The sequence below is a fragment of the Melanaphis sacchari genome, unplaced genomic scaffold (genome assembly GCF_002803265.2).
Source record: "Melanaphis sacchari strain LSU unplaced genomic scaffold, SCAv2.0 Contig1473_pilon_pilon, whole genome shotgun sequence".
Classification (NCBI taxonomy): domain Eukaryota; kingdom Metazoa; phylum Arthropoda; class Insecta; order Hemiptera; family Aphididae; genus Melanaphis; species Melanaphis sacchari.
The window spans coordinates 5,032-25,454 of record NW_020270636.1 but is presented as its reverse complement, the minus strand read 5'-3'; the positions used below and the strand labels follow the sequence as shown (position 1 = coordinate 25,454).

At 33.2% G+C, this 20,423-nt stretch overlaps 4 protein-coding genes and 1 pseudogene across 4 annotated transcripts; 3 read left to right on the top strand and 2 right to left on the bottom strand.

Moving 5' to 3' along the window:
* The first annotated feature begins 1,147 nt into the window (after positions 1-1,147).
* Positions 1,148-2,674, top strand: LOC112591909 (tigger transposable element-derived protein 4-like). The gene is made up of 2 exons (XM_025335850.1): positions 1,148-1,233; positions 1,288-2,674. The coding sequence occupies exons 1-2, from the start codon at positions 1,148-1,150 to the stop codon at positions 2,672-2,674; spliced, it is 1,473 nt and encodes a 490-aa protein (XP_025191635.1).
* Positions 2,675-8,899: 6,225 nt separating this feature from the next.
* On the top strand, positions 8,900-10,324 carry LOC112591908. The gene is made up of 3 exons (XM_025335849.1): positions 8,900-9,099; positions 9,241-9,883; positions 9,971-10,324. The coding sequence occupies exons 1-3, from the start codon at positions 8,900-8,902 to the stop codon at positions 10,322-10,324; spliced, it is 1,197 nt and encodes a 398-aa protein (XP_025191634.1).
* Positions 10,325-10,553: 229 nt separating this feature from the next.
* Positions 10,554-11,804, top strand: LOC112591907 (annotated as a pseudogene).
* Positions 11,805-12,860: 1,056 nt separating this feature from the next.
* On the bottom strand, positions 12,861-14,232 carry LOC112591906. Its single transcript, XM_025335848.1, has 4 exons — positions 14,035-14,232; positions 13,785-13,980; positions 13,156-13,299; positions 12,861-13,036 (listed from the first exon to the last, which is right to left on the bottom strand). The coding sequence occupies exons 1-4, from the start codon at positions 14,230-14,232 to the stop codon at positions 12,861-12,863; spliced, it is 714 nt and encodes a 237-aa protein (XP_025191633.1).
* A 2,654-nt stretch (positions 14,233-16,886) lies between these two features.
* On the bottom strand, positions 16,887-19,268 carry LOC112591904 (zinc finger BED domain-containing protein 1-like). Its single transcript, XM_025335845.1, has 3 exons — positions 18,107-19,268; positions 17,518-17,773; positions 16,887-16,935 (listed from the first exon to the last, which is right to left on the bottom strand). The coding sequence occupies exons 1-3, from the start codon at positions 19,266-19,268 to the stop codon at positions 16,887-16,889; spliced, it is 1,467 nt and encodes a 488-aa protein (XP_025191630.1).
* Between the last annotated feature and the right edge of the window lie 1,155 nt (positions 19,269-20,423).

Below are 20,423 nucleotides of genomic sequence, written 5' to 3'. Positions count from 1 at the left end.
ATGAAGTAAGCTATGTACATTATGTGATACAAAGTGAGAACCAGTCATTTGCTCAAATGTTTCAAAATAATCCAAAGATTGGCATAACTACATATTTAGAATGATCAGTACTTAAAAGAATTCTCATTGCTATATTCAGTGTCATAAATGTGATAGCATTCATCAGATAAGATACCTTTTAAAACTACTGGCCCTGTATAAGAGAAACTGCCTAAGTTCTGTTGCCTTATATCTAGGATATTCCTCAATTCCTCTTGGTTTGCGAACAAATCATTTGTTAAACAGTTATGAATTTTATTTAGAGAAGAAGATAATTTTGACTTTCAAACTTGATAGACGTACATTTGGGCGGACCATTTGTCATCCAAAGATTGATTAATTTTCATGACTCTAAACATGCTAAGTGCATGTAATCAAGTGAAAAAGTCTGTTACATTTACATTGGGTATTAACACGATAGATGAAATTATAGGTGAAATATGGTGCTCTTCATTATTCATTGACACATAATCATCATGACTTCTTTTATGACCAATAGCTTTATATGGAAAACAAACTCTGTTGTTAATATATTCCCCTTCATGTGTACATCTAGTACATGAAAAATCCTGAAGTGTCCTTTTACACGTAATAAATAGCTTTTGGCTGGTACATCACAGCACATAACTTCAAGAGTTACCTTTTTATCTGTTGTTAATAGCAATACGTAACTGAACGAAGTTACCTAGTACAGTAAAACCTCGTTAAGACGCTCCCGTTTAATACGCCATCCCGCTTAACACGCGGATTTTTCCCGGTCCCAGGTAATTGTACACTTTTAACATTGAAAAAAACACGCTTAATACGCCACCGCATATTACGTAATCCCGCATAATACGCTCTAATTGCTGGCTTCTCAAACATTTCAAAATAGAAAAAAACCCAATTAATACAATCAGCGATAAGAATTTCGTTGAAACGTTTATCTATTATCGACCGAGTAATTGATATTTATTATTAACATCTTGATGTGGTTTATACTCTTACTATATTTCGTTAGTACGTACGTACGTTAGTTATATGATCGGACGTTGAAGTGTACACGTGAAATCACACGCAGATTTATAATTTGTATGTTTTGTTTATTGTTATTCGTGTGTGGTTTAAAATGACGAGTGCGTCTACGTCATCTAGTAGTGCCGGAGTGAAAAGGAAAGCTTTGTCTATTGACGATAAATTGAGAATTATTAAACTGTATGATGAAAAAATTGGTGTATTCAATAAACAACAAATTGCCGACCAATTAAGATTGCCCTCCTCTTCGTTGCGGACCATATTGAAGAACCGGAAAGAAATTGAAAAAAACGCTTTTTCAGGCAGTACGAAACGTCAAAAGGTTAGAAATGGTAAAAATGAGCAGTTGGAAAATATTTTGTTGGAGTGGTTTCGACAAGCTCGCACATTAAATTTGGCTGTAAATGGTCCCGTTTTGACAGAAAAAGCAAATGAGATCGCAAAAAGGTTGAACATAACGGACTTTGGTGGATCTAATGGTTGGCTTGATCGTTTTAGAAAAAGGCACGGTATTGTCTATCGTAAAATTTGTGGGGAAGCCGATGCTGTAGATGACAACAGTATTAAATCGTGGAAAGAGACAATTCTACCAAATTTGTTGAAAGATTATTCACCCGAGGATATATACAATGCTGATGAGTTTGGCTTGTTCTTTAAATTGATGCCAGATAAGTCACTTGTGATGAAAGACGAAACATGTCATGGTGGTAAGTTAAGTAAGGACCGGTTAACTGTTTTAACTTGCTCAAATTGGTCTGGAACTGACAAGCTAAAACTTTTGGTAATAGGTAAATCGAAATCCCCCCGATGTTTTAAAAATGTACACACTTTACCGTGTGATTATAAAGCTCAAAACCGTGCGTGGATGACTGGAAGTTTATTCATTGAATGGGTTCAACAGCTCAACTGCGAGTTCGTTAAACAGAAAAGAAACATCCTTTTATTTGTCGATAATTGCCCTGCTCATCCGAAAGAAATAACCCTTACAAATATCAAACTTGTGTTTTTCCCGCCAAATGCTACGAGCAAGCTTCAGCCCCTTGATCAAGGTGTGATCAAAGTTTTAAAACAGAAATACCGTAAGAAATTAGTTCAACGGTATTTACTAGAAATGGAATCGGTGACCGATGCAGAAATCCCCAAAATCAATGTTTTAGATGCTATTCATTATGTTTCAATTGCGTGGGATGAGATAAAACCAGAAGTTATTAAAAACTGTTTCAACAAAGCCTATTTTGATAACGTCTCACAAGAAGACCCTCACGTTTTGGACTCAGACGAATTTCGGGACTTTGAGGAGGTTTATCCAGGCTACACATCCATTGACGACCAATTAATAACGAACGAGGCACTAGAACTTGAAGAAATTATCAATCAGGCTACAGTAAACGATGAACCAGATGAGCCAAGTGATGATGAGGAAGAATACATTCCACCACTTCCGTCAATCGCTAGTACTGTACAATCAATATCTACATTGAGACAGGCACTTACTGCAACTGATGGCTCCGAAAACATGCTTCTATATCTAGGTAGGGTGGAAAATTTCTTATTGAATAAATATAAAAATAATGTATTGAAACAACCAACCATTACCACTTTTTTTAATCCAAGAAAATAATACATAATTATAAAATATGTTCCTAATAATTTTATTGTATGTATATTTGATGTTTTTTTATTATTAATTTTAAATACAACTTATGTTACTGTGTAATACATAACAAGTCACACTATGAACATTTTTCTAATTTATTCTATCTATGTACATACATATTATCACATTTAAAACGCTTTTAATATGCGGGTATCGCCTATAGCGCTTTAAGAGCGTAATAGGCGGGATATCGCCTATAACGCTATCCCGCATATTGCGCGGTTTTACGATTTCCCCTTCGAGAGCGTCTTAACGAGGTTTTACTGTACTTACATTATATATAATATTTTTTTGATACTGTTTTATAATTATGAGTTCATATAATGAATTATTATTTATTAATAATATTATATAAAAACAACAACTGTCACAAATATTATTTTAGTCGATCAAATCAATATATCACTATACCTGATGATACATCATACAAATAAATCATGTACCATATACCTACACATGCATGTAAGCGTATGTATACATATAAGCATGCTTATTCTGTGGATCTAGCCAATAATGTAATGTATATACATTAATGCAATAATATTAGTATTACTATAATACCTATATATAGGTGCCTATATATTATATGGTATTTATAAGTGACTTGTGGCTATAATACAAACTATTATAATATCTTTGGTGTCAGGGAAAAAGGACATCATAAGTCATAATTAATAAGTTTTCAAGGCGAGACCTAGTAATTTAATGTTTAAAAAATTAATTTTCTAAGACTTATTATGATTAAATATTTTAACCAAAAATAGTTTTGTTATTAAAGAAACAAGCTCTTTATGATTTTGTCCACATATTAGTTCTCATTATTTTAGATCATGAGATAATTGCTCAGATAATTGCTTTAGTATTTGCCTTTTTGCCTTAGTCCTAAAAATTATGACTTAATGCCATTATGATCAATTTAACTTGGACTTAATAATTATTAAAATATTATATCATTGTACTAATGTTTAAGCTCAAGCAAGATTATATAAATATGCATAATATTAGCATTTTTAAGATAGTAGGCCCATAATCTAAATGAACAATAATAATAAAATACATCATCTTATTTGATTACCTTTCTCAGGTATTTAATGAAAATGTTCAAGTTTAACTAATAATATAATGTCATTTTTATTGAATATAAATAAATGACATATTATTTATTGTAGTACCTACCTATTGATAATAATATGTAAATGTATTGTAACAATTTGGAACTACTATTAATATTTGAAATTATTTAATTTAGCCCCCACCAAAAAAAAAAAAAAAATGCTGGGTGAGCCTCTGATGATGCAAAATCATAAAAACAATTTTGTTTAAGTTCATGAACAATAAATGGCTTTATTTTGTTGGTACATCGTGTCTTATAAGAGTTGCCCAGTCTCTATAGGGATAACAAATAGAAATTTCTGACTTTTTTTTTTTTAATCTAGGTATCGTCACTGTCACATTTCATATGAGTGTGACCAGGCACAAGGAACTTATGATTGATTATTTATATTTGAGTTTTTTTTTTTTAATAAACAATAAACATGGCTGCAATATGAGAATTCTTGTTTTATTATTCTTCTCAAGAATCTGAATATAGAGTAACAGTATAATACTTTCTAGAAATAAGTTCATTATTTTTTTGAAAATACAGGATCCCATCTTATTTGCATCTATTCTAGCAATAATTATTCATGCTATAAGTATAGCAATTTGCTAGACCTGTAGGCTGTAGCAAGATTATGTGTGCTACAATTGTACCTATACCCTATATTGTCGCTTATAAAAATCAATAGAAGTTAAAATAAATGGTTTATATTATATATATGTAATATATTGTATTGCAAGTTGAATGCTATACAAACATGGAACTTCTGCAATTAAAGAGCTATATTAAATTGTTCACAATTTCTATTTCATCATTTTCTATACAACCAAAATGAAATTGTTAGGTATTATTTTATTTTATTTTTTCATGATAATATATATTACAATTAAAATACTATTTACCAGTTTAATTATACTGTACAGAATCAGATGATCAGCTGGATTTTCAATTGCTTTTATTCTTTTAATTAAACTATATAATTTAACTTTTTATTAGCTACTCAAAATATGTATATAAACAGTAAGGTACCCGGTTTTAACTCATGACTTAATTTTTTTAAACATTTTACTTTCCACCAAACTTAATAATTTTTCTAGTTAAACTAATTACTGTTTTTTTTTTATTGTTCAATTAATTTTATTGTACCTACACAATAATTATTTAAGTCAATCATATTATTAGCTAGCATTATTGTATTTGTGTATTACATAATAAATAATAATACACAAACTATTTATGTATTAACTCATTATTGTTTAATACAATTAGAAGTTGCCCTACAATCTCTATCTATTATAGTACTTATATGTGGTCTAGGTGGTAATTAAAAATTAATTAATTAATACTTCTTTTTAACCAAGTTAATCATTTAGGTATTAATAAATATTTATTTATTTATAATTATAATTATACCTAACATTTTAGTGTTGAATATATTTTTTTATTAATTATTAACTTAACACTACTGCAATAATTTCTTCTCATCAACTGCCCACCTTTGATGATGACAAAATTCAATAATAATAAGGTGCTCATCTATAAAAGTTACTACTCTTATAGCAAATTTATCTGAATATTGGTTTAAAATTTAAATCTATTCTGCTAGCTATTATAGTATAATATATAGTACGATACGTCTGCAGTAGATAAATAATTTATAAATATTTTATATAATATATTAGTAAACTTAATTATAATATACAATAACGATAAAAAACAGTACAAATATAATTTTTTAATATTTTCAAACAGCTGCAGTTCTATCCTAGGATGGAAAATATTGATGTATAATATTTGATGTGTAATAATTAGAAAATCTTGTGACTATATTTGGCTTTATATATTTGGAGATCAAAGATTTTCAAAATATATGATGGAAAATTGATATATAATATTTAATATGTTATAATTTGAAAATCTTGTGACTATATTTGGCTTTAAATATTTGGAGATCAAAGATTTTCAAAATATATGATGGAAAATTGATATATAATATTTGATATGTAATAATTAGAAAATGTTGTGACTATATTTGCGTTTCAATGTTTGGAGATCAAATATTTTCAAAATAACAGTATAATATTCTAAAGTAAATATTTGTAGCATAACCTAATTCAAATATTGTGAAAATATTAATGTTTTCAAATTGCTATCTGGGCACTCTCCCAACCACTAGCGGCGCAACAAGCACACCGTATCGCGGCCGGACGAGCAGTACAGCACGCAGCGTGATGCGAGCCAGCACACCGCCCGCAGACCACCACCGAAGCCTTGCAGGACGCACCAATGTGTCCATATCGCTGGCACTTATGGCCCCGCAATACTTTTACACTGGGGCCCACCCGACAACGGGACAGCCCAACGAACAACGTTTGGCCCACAATCTCGCCAGCAACCTCGGGCGTGACCTCAAACTCCACGTCACGTCCCCTACTCGTAACCCTATTGTTCCTAGGAATCAGTTCGAGGCTGTTACTCCAGCCCATCCCTAGATTTACAGAACTAAAGTTCTGCTTTTCCAGTTGAAAGGCATTTCACTATCCTTGACCTCAATTCCTACCCCGAATATTTTAACTCGAGGGTTTCTCTCGCCCGCCTGACGGAGGTCGAGCGAAGCGTTTTGGAGCAGCTTCCGACTCTCCTCATCATTCGGCTCCACGTACAATTTTTCCGCCTCGACCTTTTTCACTTTTTTAAACTTTGGGTTGTGCATCCCTGTCCTTACCGCCTCCCAGAGAGTCTTTATCAGATCTGCCTCGGTTGCCTCTGGGACAACTTTTGGTTTCTCCGAACCAGCCTCTCCTTTCCGCGGCAAGTTGATGATAAACGCCCCGCAGCCCTTCTCTCTGACCTTCTTTGTTTCTTCCAGGAGTATTCTAACATCCTTTGGGACGGCCCTCTTCACTTTTTTAACCTTCTTCTTCACTGTCGTCCAAGCGCCTTGCTTCTGTGCCCCAGACTTTTCAAGGAGGGGTCGTACCGGGTTTTCCTCCCGTTTTCGCCCTTCTGTCACCGACGCCTTCTGTACTTGGTTCTTTTTCTTGGGTTGTTTTTCAACAACCTTTGAACCGGAGCCTTTCCAGTCGGCCTGGCGACAGTCACCTCTTTCGAGGTTGATGCCTTGGGGTCCATTATAGCCTCAGGCCTAGGACCCTTTTCCAACTCCGACTCCACACTCTTCTCCTTCTCCTTCCTTCTTTTCGACTTCCTTTCACTTTTCTTCTTCCTCTTTAGCGCTTTCCTCTCTTTTATTACCTCGTCATGAATGTCGGTAACAACTTTTTCAAAGTCGTCTCTGATCAGGGTGTCCATTGGCGATGATGTCATCTCCGCAGGTACACTCCTTTCTTCGACTCCTTCTACTGGAGTTGCTCCCTTCACCAGCTCGGAACGCCTCAGGTGTCGCGCCTCCAGAAGTCTCCCCTGCATTATCATTTGCGCGTAAACGAGTTCGTCTACGACACCCATGATTTTTGCACGGGTCTTCATGAAGCTCTCCTCCCTGGCCTTCGTCATAGCTGACTTCTCCAGTCTCATCGTAACGACAAGACGGAGAAGCTCATCAGACAGCTCCCTCCCACGGCGTCCCAAATTGCAGGTATAATCCCGCAATTCGGTGGTGTCTGTTATAGACCCCGCGCCGTAAGTGAAGCTTTCTATGCCCTCACCGTCCTCTTCCCTGAATCTCTTCTTGCAGTTAGTAGGAGTTTCCTCCTCATTAACTGCAATAGAAGATTCCTCTCTTCTTTCTTCCAACTGTCCATTTTGTTCCTTTGCCATATCTTCATTATCTTTGTTTATTCTTTTTTTGTTAAAAAAAAGGATTGACGTTTTGCGTTAGGTCAGATTTTGCGTTGAGGACCTGTTGGCCGTGCAGAAGGACCTTGTTAATTTATTACAGCAAGGTAAAGTTGAGCTGAAAAAGTGGGCAAGCAACTGCGATGTTGTGCTGAGATGCATATCGATCGAGGATCAGGCCATCGAATTAACTTTTACACCTACTGAAGACACGGCTTTGAAGGTGTTAGGAGTACATTGGGATTCTACAACCGATACCTTCGGATATCACAGAAACACCGACGACGGGTCGATTACCAAAAAGATAGTGTTATCTACAATCGCACGGCTGTATGATCTAATCGGCACCCTAGGTCCGGTTTTACTATGGGCTAAAGGATTGATGCAAGATCTATGGATCTGAAACTGGGATCGGACTCTCATTACCCACATCGTTACGGTTGAAGTGGCGGCAGTTCCTAGACGAGTTACCGTGGTTGTCACGTGTTTCTTTACCTCGTCACATCGATATCCGTCGACTCAAGGAAGTGCAGATGGTGGGTTTTGCCGATGCTACACAACGCGGATATGCAGCACTAGTATTTTTATAGATAGCTGACAACTTGGGTCACTTCCATGTTTATTTTATCGCATGTAAAACCAAGATAGCACCATTGAAGGGATCACAAATTGATATCACAGTGATAATTCCTAGGCTCGAGTTGTGCGCGGCTCTACTTCTGGCCAGACTATTATTGTCGCACAATTTTGAACTATTGAAATCCATAATTACCGTCGACAAAATCAGAGCTTGGAAAGACTCCACAGTTGTTCTAGCATGGCTTACGCGAGAACAAAAACAATTTAAAATATTTGTTACCAATCGGGTGGTCAAGATACATGCACTGGTGCCCAATTGCGAATGGGCGCACGTGAGTACGTCTGAAAATCCAGCAGACCCAGCTTCCAGAGGTATGCTTCCAAGAGAGCTGTTGTCGTGCTCCAAGCATATGTCAGGTCCGGATTTTCTACGTCAGGATGCCTCTCATTGGCCAGTGGTTCCATCTACAGAAATTACGGTATCATTAGACGAATTACCAGAACTTAAGAACACGGTACAATGTATACTGCACATCCATGAAGAGGAGGGTCAATGGATGGAACGCTTTTCTTCTCTATCCCTGATGCAACGTGTGATAGGATATTGTCTTCGATTTATTAATCGAGCGCGAAAGCGTCCTGCGTCGTCGGGACCTATATCACTTGCGTAATAATATCAAGCTTTATACAGGACCATCAAATGTACCCAAAAAATGTATTACTCTAACCTACACAAACAAATCGCAGCATATCGGGACATTGCACCAGCCACTTTAGCTCAATTGGCTCCCTATGTGGATCAAGTGGGATTAATTCGAGTTGGAGGACGTTTGAAGCATTCGACACTAGACGACAACGCGAAACACTCTATATTGCTACCACAACGGTGCCATCTCACCGAGCTGATAATTCGGTATTATCATCAGCTATTGTTACATGGTGGGGCGAGAGTAGTACTTTCTATGATAAGTCGACAATATTGGATAATTTCGGGCTGAGCAGCTGTACGCCGAGCAATATATTCATGTATTCCATGCACCAAATATCGGGCCAGTACTCCTCAGCCTTTTATGGCGGACTTCCCTGTTTCCAGAGTCACCGCAAATCGACCATTTTATAATGTGGGCATGGACTATGGAGGTCCATTCATCGTGAAGGAGAGTCGTCGACGCGGGTTCCGGACTCAAAAGGCATATTTAGCCTTATTCATATGTATGGCTGTGAAAGCAGTACATTTAGAAATCGTAACTGATCTATCAACAGAATCATTTCTCGCAGCCATGGACCGTTTTACGTCACGCCGTGGAATTCCGGCCAACATTTACACAGACTGTGGCACAAATTATGTGGGTTCCGCGAAGCAAATTAAGGCTTTGCTCAAAGCAAATAATGTTCGTCAAGCCATTGCTTCCCATATTCAGTGCGAATGGCACTTCAATCCGCCGGCTGCGCCGCACTTTGGCAGCCTTTGGGAAGCTGCAATTAAAAGTTCGAAGACGCAATTGAAGAAGGTCGTAGGAGCGCAGACATATACAATCGAAGAGATGACAACACTGGTAATAAGAAGTGAAGGTATCTTAAATTCTCGACCCCTACAATCCTTATCAAGTGACCCCAATGACCTAGAAGCTCTCACTCCAGGACACTTCTTAATTGGACAGCTACTCTTAGCCATTCCTGACGAAAATGTCACAGAGGTACCAATTAACGGGTTAAGACGTTGGCAACTGATTCGTCAAGCGCTACAGTCGTTTTGACGTCGTTGGAGCCACGAATATTTACAGACTTTGCAAGGACGCAAGAAGTGGTTCAAACAAGCGGAGAACCTGGCCGTAGGCGATTTAGTCGTAGTTCATACACCCAATCATCCACCGATGTCATGGCAACTCGGACGCATATCAAAGGTACATCCAGGTCCTGACGGAGTTATCCGCGTTGTAACCATTCGCATAGCCGACGGCCTTCTCAAACGGCCAGTTGTTAAGGTTACCAAACTACCCGTGGAGGATGAACGCCGCCGGAAAATTGATGCGTTTGGACTTATACTTTTATTTTTTATTGTATTAAGACCCGGTTTTTCAATTGAATTTATTCGTCGAATAACAATAGTTATTCGACAGATAAGAACAAATAGATAATAATCAGTTTTTCAATGTCCGAATAAGCTTATCTGACAAATATAGTTACGAATAAGTTATCTGCTACTTTTTGTATCAATTAATTATTATTCGGCGGATAACTTACAGCTGATAACATATTCCTATTGTTTATCTGATTATATTTTATTACAAAAAGCCAGTTTTTAATTTTGATTTTTGATTTTACAAATTAAATTAAAGTACTGTGGCTTTTTACTGTTAATTTATCATGGATTATATGGATTTATTTGAAGACGACGATGACTACGAATTAATTCAATTTTTAAATTATCAACTTCGTGTGTACACGGTACACCAAAGACTTGATCATTTTGAAAAATGGGATGACCATGATTTCAGGGTAAGATTTAGACTTGGAAAGGATGTTGTTCTTCAAGTAGTAGAATAAATTGAAGATGAAATGTCATCACAAACCAATAGGTGAGCTTAAATACATGTTTGACACATACATAAATAATATTATTTATGCATCAAAATACGTCATTTAAATGATGATTTATAAATGTATTTAAGGAATTATGCCGTGACCGCGATTAACAAAGTATTGTTGACTTTGCGATTTTATGCTACAGGCAATTTCTTGATAACGGCTGGTGATTTTATGGGTGTGAGTAAAACCACGGCTTGTATAATTGTACGAGATGTCAGTGTAGCTATAGCAAAACTTCGATCAAGATTCATCCGTATGCCAGAGACCGAAACTGAGATAAGAAATTTACAACGTCGTTTCTATCAAATAGCAAGATTCCCAAGAACAATAGGTGCAATTGATTGCACTCATATCAAAATTCAAAACCCTGGTAAAATTTAATGTAACATTTATTAGTAGTATTCTATTACTTTAATAAAATTAAAACAATGTTAATAGGTGGTCCCAATAGTGAATACTTTAGAAACCGTAAAGAGTATTTTTCTTTAAACGTACAAACAATTTCATGTCCAGATTTGAAAATAATGGATGTCGTTGCACGTTGGCCAGGGTCAAGTCATGATCAAACTATTTTTAAGAAGTCACGTGTTTACAATAAATTGGTCAGTGGTTATTGGAAAAATAGTCTAATTGTAGCTGATAGTGGCTACGCTAATTCACAATATGTTGTCACTCCATACTTAAATCCTCAAAATGGCCCTGAAGGGTTATATAACGAATCTTTAATTAGAACTAGGAATCCAGTTGAGAGATCATATGCGGTTCTAAAACGAAGGTTTCCAATCCTATCTTTTGGATCACGCTTAAAAATTGAAACCACCCAAGCTATGATCGTTGCATGTTGTAGTTTGCATAATATAGCATGCGATCATAATGATTTAGAACCACCTGAACTATTAGGTATGTATATGCCAATTATAGATGACTTAAATTTAAGAGAGGAACATGAACCAAAAAAAAGGAAATGCAAGACAGCAGTTAACTGAAGAATATTTTACAGTTTTGATACGAGGTATGACAATAAAATAACGAGACTTTTTGAATAAAAGTTGTTTATTTTAAAAATCTTATAATTTAATGATTATCACCTTCAAAGTACCTTCCCTCAGCATCAATACATTGTTGCATACGTCGCTGCCATTCTTGAAAACAGTGTTGCCAATCGCTTTCATTCAGCCCTTTTAGAAGTTCTGCCGTTTTCATTTTTACGTCATCGACTGTTTGAAAATGGGTTCCTTTTAATAAACTTTTAATTTTTGCGAATAAGAAGAAGTCACAAGGAGCAAGGTCTGGCGAGTACGGGGGATGTTGAAGCACAGAAATTTTTTTTTCAGTTAAAAAACGTTGAATTGAAAATGCACTGTGAGCTGGAGCATTGTCTTGGTGAAGAACCCAGCCATTTTTCCATAGATCTGGTCGCTTCTTTCTGACACGTTCTCTTAATTTAATTAATACCTCTTTATAATAATATTGATTGACTGTTTGCCCACTAGGAACCCATTCAACAAAAATTATTCCCTTAATGTCAAAGAAAACAATGAGCATTGCTTTGAATTTCGACTTGCTCATTCGTACTTTCTTCATTCTTGGGGAAGTTGGTGTCTTCCAATGCATGGATTGCCTCTTAGTTTCAGGATCATATGTAAAAATCCATGTTTCATCACACGTAATAATATTATTTATAAAAGATGGATCGTCTTTGATGATTTTTAAAGTGTCTGAACAAATTTCTTTTCGATTGAATTTTTGATCAATCGTTAAATTTTTAGGGACCATTTTAGCACACACTTTTTTCATATTTAAATTTTCAACTAAAATTTTACGAACACTTTCTCTATCAATATTTACCATCTCTGCTACAGCTCTAACACTTAATCGACGATCTTGCCGAATAATTTTGTCGATTTTTTCAACGTTTTCGTTTGTTGAAGACGTGGTAGGACGTCCAGAACGATCATCGTCTTCGACGTCCTCCCTTCCACTACAAAACCGTTTGTGCCATTCAAAAACACTATGATTTTTTTTTTTTTACTAGAAATAATATAAAAACTAATATTTACACAGGTGATGATAACACTCCGGTATTTATCTCATACTTGCTAATTTTTGATGTTTTTCGGTTGTTCTTAATAGTTTTGTGGACTCTAATGGGGTCCATAAATGAGTGTTTTCATATTTACTAGAGGTACCAGGCTGATTATTTATTGGATTGTCCATTAGTGTTTCATTTGTTGCATGCAATGTATCCTCCAAGTTCAATACTTTTATAAAATAAATATACAATATACAATTAACTCATTTGAATGATTATTAATAAATTGGACATGGACAAAACTCAATTTTTATTATAATTATTAGTATAGTAGTAAGGTATTACTACCTTTACAATGTAATATAGATTCATCCTCTTCATTAACCATAAACTCATGACCATCAAATATTATCTCCTGTTCAATTACTGAATTTTGTTTCAAGGGGCCTTGATTATATTTAGTTAATTCAAAGCTATCAATGTTTTCAGTCACTATTGCAAAAAAAAAAAAAATAATTAATTCATTAGTTATTAGCTATTAGATTCATATATATGACCAATGCAAGTAATGTCTTGCTCTTGGTAATGAACTAAAAAAAAATATAGGTACTTATATATTTATTATAAGGTATTTTAACGTTGAGTAATATTATTATTTATTTTTTTAGAGTACCCATTAAAATAATTTTTAGGATCTCTATACAAAAACTTTGATCTTAACTTGATGATCACAATACACAAGTCAAATTTTGTGTTAACTACATAAATAAATTTTCTAACCTTAACAAAAAAAACCTGAGTTAAAATACAGAAATGCCATCTGACTTGACTTGTTCAATTTTCTATTATAATTAACCCATCAATATTTAAATACAACTATTAGATAGCTATGAATTTAATTAAATTTAATCAAGGTTATATAAAAAAAGAATGGTTTAATTATAAAAGATATTAAATGTTTATAGAAAACTACTTACAATCGCTATCATATTTACTAGGTAGTCCTTCTATCGACAGTTGCAGTATTTCATATAGAGCTTTCTCCGAATCACTGGAAACTGTATAAGGATCTTTATAAGGACCACCCCCTGTTTTAAACAAATCGCTCTTAGTTCCACGTAATTGTTTTTTTACAGATTCATACTTCAAACGAAGACTTGTAGAATCTCTTGGCTATAACAAAAATAGTACAATCATATTTTATACATACAAAATTTAAATTCATACACAGCCTGTTGTTGTAGAATTGTATTTTTCAGCAATTATCAGCCAACACTTATTTTTATCCTTCCAGGATACTGCATTTAATTGTTTGTTCTCCAATATATGTCGGTTTTCAAGCGCAATATTTAACAACAACTCTTTTTCTCGAAAACTAAAATTCGTTGCCCTGGATCTTTTTTCATTGTTTTTATTGTTAGACATATCGATTGAAAATATACAATTTAATTTGAATGTAAAAACAAAAATAATTACTTTAAAATTTAAAAAGGCGCACCAGCATCAAAACATTCAAAACGAAATAATTTAAATTATTATTATAAACAAATATCACATTATCACAATAACCAACGTTATCATTGACCAATCATAATTAAATCAGCATGTAGGACTTGTACCATAATGCACAATTCCTACCACATATAAGTATCAATAAAATGCCATTAACTTTATCCGTCGAATAGCTATCTGAAGAATAAGATTACATTGAAAAACAGTTATCAATTTATTCAGAAGATTATTCGACAAATAAGTTTATCCGATGAATAACTATCTGACGAATAACTGGGTGATTGAAAAACCGGGCCTAAGCATAATTATTCTATTATAATGTTGTTTTATTATTTTTTGTTGCATATACACCCACGATCGCGGTTTGTTTTTTTTTTTTATTTTAAGTTATACCATCATAATCCATAAATTTCGTTTGAAAGACGTCCTTTCAAAGGCGGGAGGATGTTCGGTACCAAATTTCAAAAAAATTACAATACACAACACTCGGTCAAGGGTCGTCACCGATAAGACAGAAACTTCTAGACGGACCCTACTTCCCCCGCCGTTGTATAGTTCGAATCAGCTGCCGCCTCGAACAAAGGACAGTTTTTAATATTTTTCAGTCTTCTCCGGCCCATCGTCGTCATCGTAGGACCGTTATTTTTACATGCTTCGCGTCGCCATTTTTTGCTATCGGTGGCAATGTTTTTAATGCAAGTATTGTGTCTTAACGTATTACGATAATTTTATGTTAATTGTTTGCATATGGGTGCATTCAATTAATTGTATATCGCGCGCGGGTGCGAGTTTGTTGGTGCGTTGGGCACTCGACCTGGATTTTGGTCATCTTCGGATATTAAATATTATATTTGCAGTTCAATCTTCGCCGTGTGGGTCACGGAAACTGCACTATATGTACGGTAATGCGCCATCATAACAGGTGATACGCGATATTTTATATTATTAATTTTGTATTATTATTATATTGTTATTATTATACTATTATTATACGTATAGCCGAGTTGGTTTATACGTTTTTTGGTCAAATATTGAAATTTATATTATATAGCAGGTGGGCGCCTACACCCCGGTAGTGATTTTATTATAATATATAATTAATTAGGCGATTGTATTATTTTATTATTAATTATTTACAATTAAATGTGTGTGGTGTGCTGTAAAATTATATTTAAATACAGTCCATTATTATTATGATATACAAATTCTGAGTTTTTTATTTTATTTTATTATTATTGGCATTTAATAATTAAGCATTACAGTGCACACATTACACAGATGAAGTAGATTATAATATATAATTGTATATTATAATATACCTATATTATTAAAATATAAAATGTTAACCATGATATCTTTTATAAATATACAGGTCTAATAAATAGGCAAAATGTTAGGTAAAATAAATTAAAAGCATATAACACATAAAGGTGTATGAAATTATATTTTTTTAGTAATTAAAATTAACATAAACGAATTAACATTTGCACATATAATTATATAGGTGTGGAAGCTTGAATTTCATGAAAATATTATTAAGGGGATTATTATTATAAAATAAAACATAATATATTATATAGTATAATATATAAATAAACATGTTTACTTTTTTTTTTTTAAATAGTCATGATAAATAACATATATTATATATTAAGTAAAATTATATAATAAAACAAAATATTTTTTAACTTATTATCATAGCTTGTGAGAATTTTATAACATTATGAATTAAAATAAAAAAAAAATCAATCCTTCAACTGTAAAAAAAAAGAAATTTAAGTCGAGAAATTCTTATCAGAAATTATTTTTAAATTTAACGGGGCTTAAGCTAGAACATATTTGATGATATCCTCCAATTCATTTTGAGATGAATTTTTAAATTTATTTTGCTTTTTGATAGCATCTAAAAAAATATTTACAATAAATATTATGAATAGGAAAAATATTTTGGATGTTTGGGTATGTTAGCACAATAAAAGCAGTAAAATTAACATTAAAACATTACACAGCCATAAAAGCTAAGCATCAGGTACTAAATTATTGAAATCATCGTGTATTCCCGAATCTAACATGGCGTTTAATACTTCTTGTTGCTGCTCTTCGAATTGATTAATATATTTATCAAGCGATACGTAGTGCGCGAAGTACAATGGTTGCTTCTCAACCTCCGTTAGCGCCTCCCGCGCTAACACGTCTAAATTGCAAATTTTACGTAACGCTATGTCACGAGAGGCACGGGAACGTAACAACAAGTCCGGCTCCGAAGCCGCCGCGGAAACTGATTTGCGTTTTGGAGGCATAATAACAGATAGGATATCAAAAAAAACCCCGATCTAAATATACTCTATTCAGAATAACCTTGCTCACTTCAGCGCATGCGACAGTCGCATGCGAACGACCCGTTCATTTTGAACGAATCGTTGAGAAGATCCGATTCGTTCCTGAACCGAGTAACGGAAAGATTCGGTCAATTGGTTTTTTTTTTATTGTCGTTTACTCTGTTCCCTGCAATATGAATCAGTCGGCTCATGCTCATTGTAACGTATCGCCGTATCGGTCGTCGATCGTTACGGATCTTTGATTACCAATGCTTGTCGATTGTCGATCTGAACCACACTGTAGAAATAGTGAACGTAATTGAACGTAAGTTTGGTATATGTTTAGTGATAACTTATCACTACATATCCATAAAAATTATTATTATCATTTTATATTTTATTATGAATGAAACAACAAACAAGTAACAAAATAACAACTACCTATATCCATATTATTATTTATTATTGTATTAACCTTTTTATAAAATATAAATTTATAAAACAATATGCAGGTAAAATAAAATAATTACGTAACACAGATTATAATTATTCCTCAACAGTCAACAAACATTTAACTACTTTATAAATTATTACCAATTTTTTTTTATAACAACACATTTGTTATATTTTGAGCAACTTAACAATAACTATTTAAACAAATCTAACATAAATAGTACTCTTTTTCATACTACTTCTTACTTGCAAGTAGGTTTATATTTTTTGTATAGTATTTTTAAATTTTAAAATACAATAATAAATATGAATTTATAAATTAGCTTGAATAAAGATAATTTTTTCAACTTTTGAAGTTGTCATCCTACTTCGTCGTTGTGTCAAAACTTGGCCAGCCTTAGAAAAAATACGTTCACTGGGTACAGACGTTGCTGGCACACACAATCTTCTCTTCATCATCTCATATAACCGAGGGTAAATATGTTTCCGTTCTGACCACCACTTTAATGGGTCCATGTGACGACTGAGAAGACATTCATTCATGTATTTGTCCATTTCAACTACACTTGCAACAGATGAATTGTTTTGACCTACAAGTGAACTAACTTGTTCATCAAAACTTTTCCAAATATCTGAAGTACTTGTTGATGCAATTTCAGTCACTGTGTGTTCATTGGATGCCGCTACTGGTTCATTTTCAATATTTAGGGATTGTAATTTTTGTTGTAAGTTTGTTTTTGAATTTTGAAATTTATTTTCATTGGAAAAACCAAATTTTTTAAATCTAGGGTCCAGAATTATTGATTGTCCTTGAATTTCATTATCTTCTAAATTTTTAAAATAGTTATATAAAGTTTTTTTTATCTCAGACGCCATTTGAATGATTATTTCATTAGAATTCTTTTCATAGATAAATGTATTTAAATGGTCAATTAAAAATCTATAATATAAGTTTTGCTTTGAAATTGTAATATTTTGTTCAGCACTCATTTCCTCTGTTACATTATTGAAAATACCAAGTAACTTGCATGCTGAATCAATTAGTTCCCACTCTTGATTGGTTATACAATTTAATTCATTATTCATGATAGCTAAAGTGGAGAGAACTGGTTCCTTAATTTTTAATATTCTGGACATCATATTGTATGCTGAGTTCCAACGTGTTTTACACTCTTGTATAAGCTTTAAAACTTCCACTCCTGTTTGTTTTTGTATATTATTAAGTTTTAAAAGAGCACTTGAGCTTCTTTTAAAATATTCTACAATATCTTTAATTTTTTTCAGAACTGGCTGTAACTGCAAGAGTCCATTTTGTATGCCTATATTTAAAACATGAGCAAAACATGGAACATACCTCCAATTTGTTAACCGAATTGCTGCTTTAATATTAGAGGCATTATCTGTTACGACAGCGGATATCTTGTTTTCTAATTTCCATTCTTGAGCAATTTTTTTTAAAAAGTTGGATAGTTCATTAGCTGTATGCTTTTCATTAAAATTAATACAACCTAAGAGTCGAGAACATAATTTTGTTTCTGAGTTGATAAAATGTACTGTTATAGCTATGAAACTCGAGTTATTTATTGAAGTCCAACCGTCGGTAGTTAATGCTACTGATGTAGCATCCTGCAAATCTTTTGAAACTTTTTGAAAAGTGTCATTATACACTTGTAAAAGTAAATTATTCGATACTGTTTTTCTTGATGGCATAGCATAGTTTGGAGCAAGCATTTTAATTAAATTGCAGAATTCGGATTCTTCAACCAAAGAAAATGGATGGTAATGCTTTACTATAAATTTTGTTAGTTGCTGGTCAATTGCTTTAGATTTAGATATCGATAAAGGTTTTGTTAAGTAGTTGGATAAATTTGCTTGTCTGGAAGAAGTGGATGGAGCATTACACAATGATGAAGAAGTTGATGGCATTAAATTTGTATCTACAGGTCTAATAATTTCATTAGGATTATCTACACTAGCCTCTATTTGATTAACTGATGGTTCTATATTAGTTATATTTCGTGTTAATTGTATAGTAACATGCTTGGTTTTTAAGTGTCTCATCAGATTACCAGTAGATCCCCCAGTGTATTTTATAGTCTGCATACAATAGCTACATTTAGCTATAGTATCTGATATGATTGAAAAATGGTTCCAAATCACACTTCTTTTGCGGTTCATAATTATGTGATTTTACACTGATAAAATAATATTTAATATTAAATATTAATTTTTTTTATTTTATAAATAAATTTAAATTTATTTTAGTTTTACCTTGTAAATTGTAAAGTTGAGTCCCAAATTTATAAAACAGTTTAAACTTTAAATAACTTTCAGTTAGCAATACATATTTAATAAATCTAATAATGCATCATTTCATTTTTTTTTTAAATAAATATTGCTTTACTCTGTTGGAATATGTCGATTCCTGTTATACATATATTTTACATTATATAATAATAGAGTAGAATAATACCTATTGCAGTGTCAAGACATGCTCATTTATTGTTAGCACACGCCGCCACACGGTCAAAAATATATATAGTATAAACACAGAATAGATTAAATTTAATCTATTCTGTGGTATAAATTATAAAAATGTCATGTGTCATGTATGTACCTTTATATTATTATTTTAATATATTTTATATTAATTTTCAATTATAAAATAAAGTATAAACTTAAATATATAAGTATTATAATAATACAATTATTATAATATTCGAAAATGAAATTACAAAATAGTAAATATTCAATCATATTAATTCCTATCAATTTCATCTTATAAAGGTCCAAAAATGTCGTCCTATTGTGAACCGGGCTGGTGGGCTTTAAATAAAAATTGTCAACTGTTAAGTGATCCATTCAATCATTCTAAAATAATATTTTGGTTCAAATGGCTCAATCGATTCAAATACGGGTAAAAACTGATAAGAACTGAACGAGTCGTTAATGAATATTTCCAATCAAATAGTTCCGATTCAGATACGGGTAAAACTGATGAGCACTGAACGAGTGAACGAAATGAACGGGTCTTTTAAACGGATCATTTGGGTGAGCTGATTTGAATGATCTGAATCATATAAATGAGTCATTTTTCCCATCCCTAAATTGCGACTGAGCCGTCGACAGCTGTCAGACCCCCTGGCGAAATTTTGGAGCGCTGTGATTGGTCGTTAGTTGTCGACCGCTGCCGTGTCCTGTCGCTACCGACAGCCGCCGCCGTATCTACAGATGATCATAATAACACGATCGTAATAATTAATAATTATTACCTATATCATGTTATAATGTATAGTTTTTTTTCTTTACCATGTATTTGTACTTTTACCTTAT

Coding starts and splice junctions, on each gene's coding strand:
- LOC112591909 (XM_025335850.1), top strand. CDS start 1,148: ATGACGAGTGCGTCTACGTCATCTAGTAGTGCCGGAGTGAAAAGGAAA. Junction 1,234..1,287: donor AAATTGAGAATTATTAAACT/GTATGATGAAAA, acceptor CGACCAATTAAG/ATTGCCCTCCTCTTCGTTGC.
- LOC112591908 (XM_025335849.1), top strand. CDS start 8,900: ATGTATTACTCTAACCTACACAAACAAATCGCAGCATATCGGGACATT. Junction 9,100..9,240: donor CTCACCGAGCTGATAATTCG/GTATTATCATCA, acceptor ATATCGGGCCAG/TACTCCTCAGCCTTTTATGG. Junction 9,884..9,970: donor CTGACGAAAATGTCACAGAG/GTACCAATTAAC, acceptor GAATATTTACAG/ACTTTGCAAGGACGCAAGAA.
- LOC112591906 (XM_025335848.1), bottom strand. CDS start 14,232: ATGTCTAACAATAAAAACAATGAAAAAAGATCCAGGGCAACGAATTTT. Junction 13,981..14,034: donor ATTCTACAACAACAGGCTGT/GTATGAATTTAA, acceptor TTTTTGTTATAG/CCAAGAGATTCTACAAGTCT. Junction 13,037..13,155: donor ATCTATATTACATTGTAAAG/GTAGTAATACCT, acceptor ATTTTATAAAAG/TATTGAACTTGGAGGATACA.
- LOC112591904 (XM_025335845.1), bottom strand. CDS start 19,268: ATGAACCGCAAAAGAAGTGTGATTTGGAACCATTTTTCAATCATATCA. Junction 17,774..18,106: donor TTCAGCATGCAAGTTACTTG/GTATTTTCAATA, acceptor ATGAACCAGTAG/CGGCATCCAATGAACACACA. Junction 16,936..17,517: donor AGATTGTGTGTGCCAGCAAC/GTCTGTACCCAG, acceptor CTATTTCTACAG/TGTGGTTCAGATCGACAATC.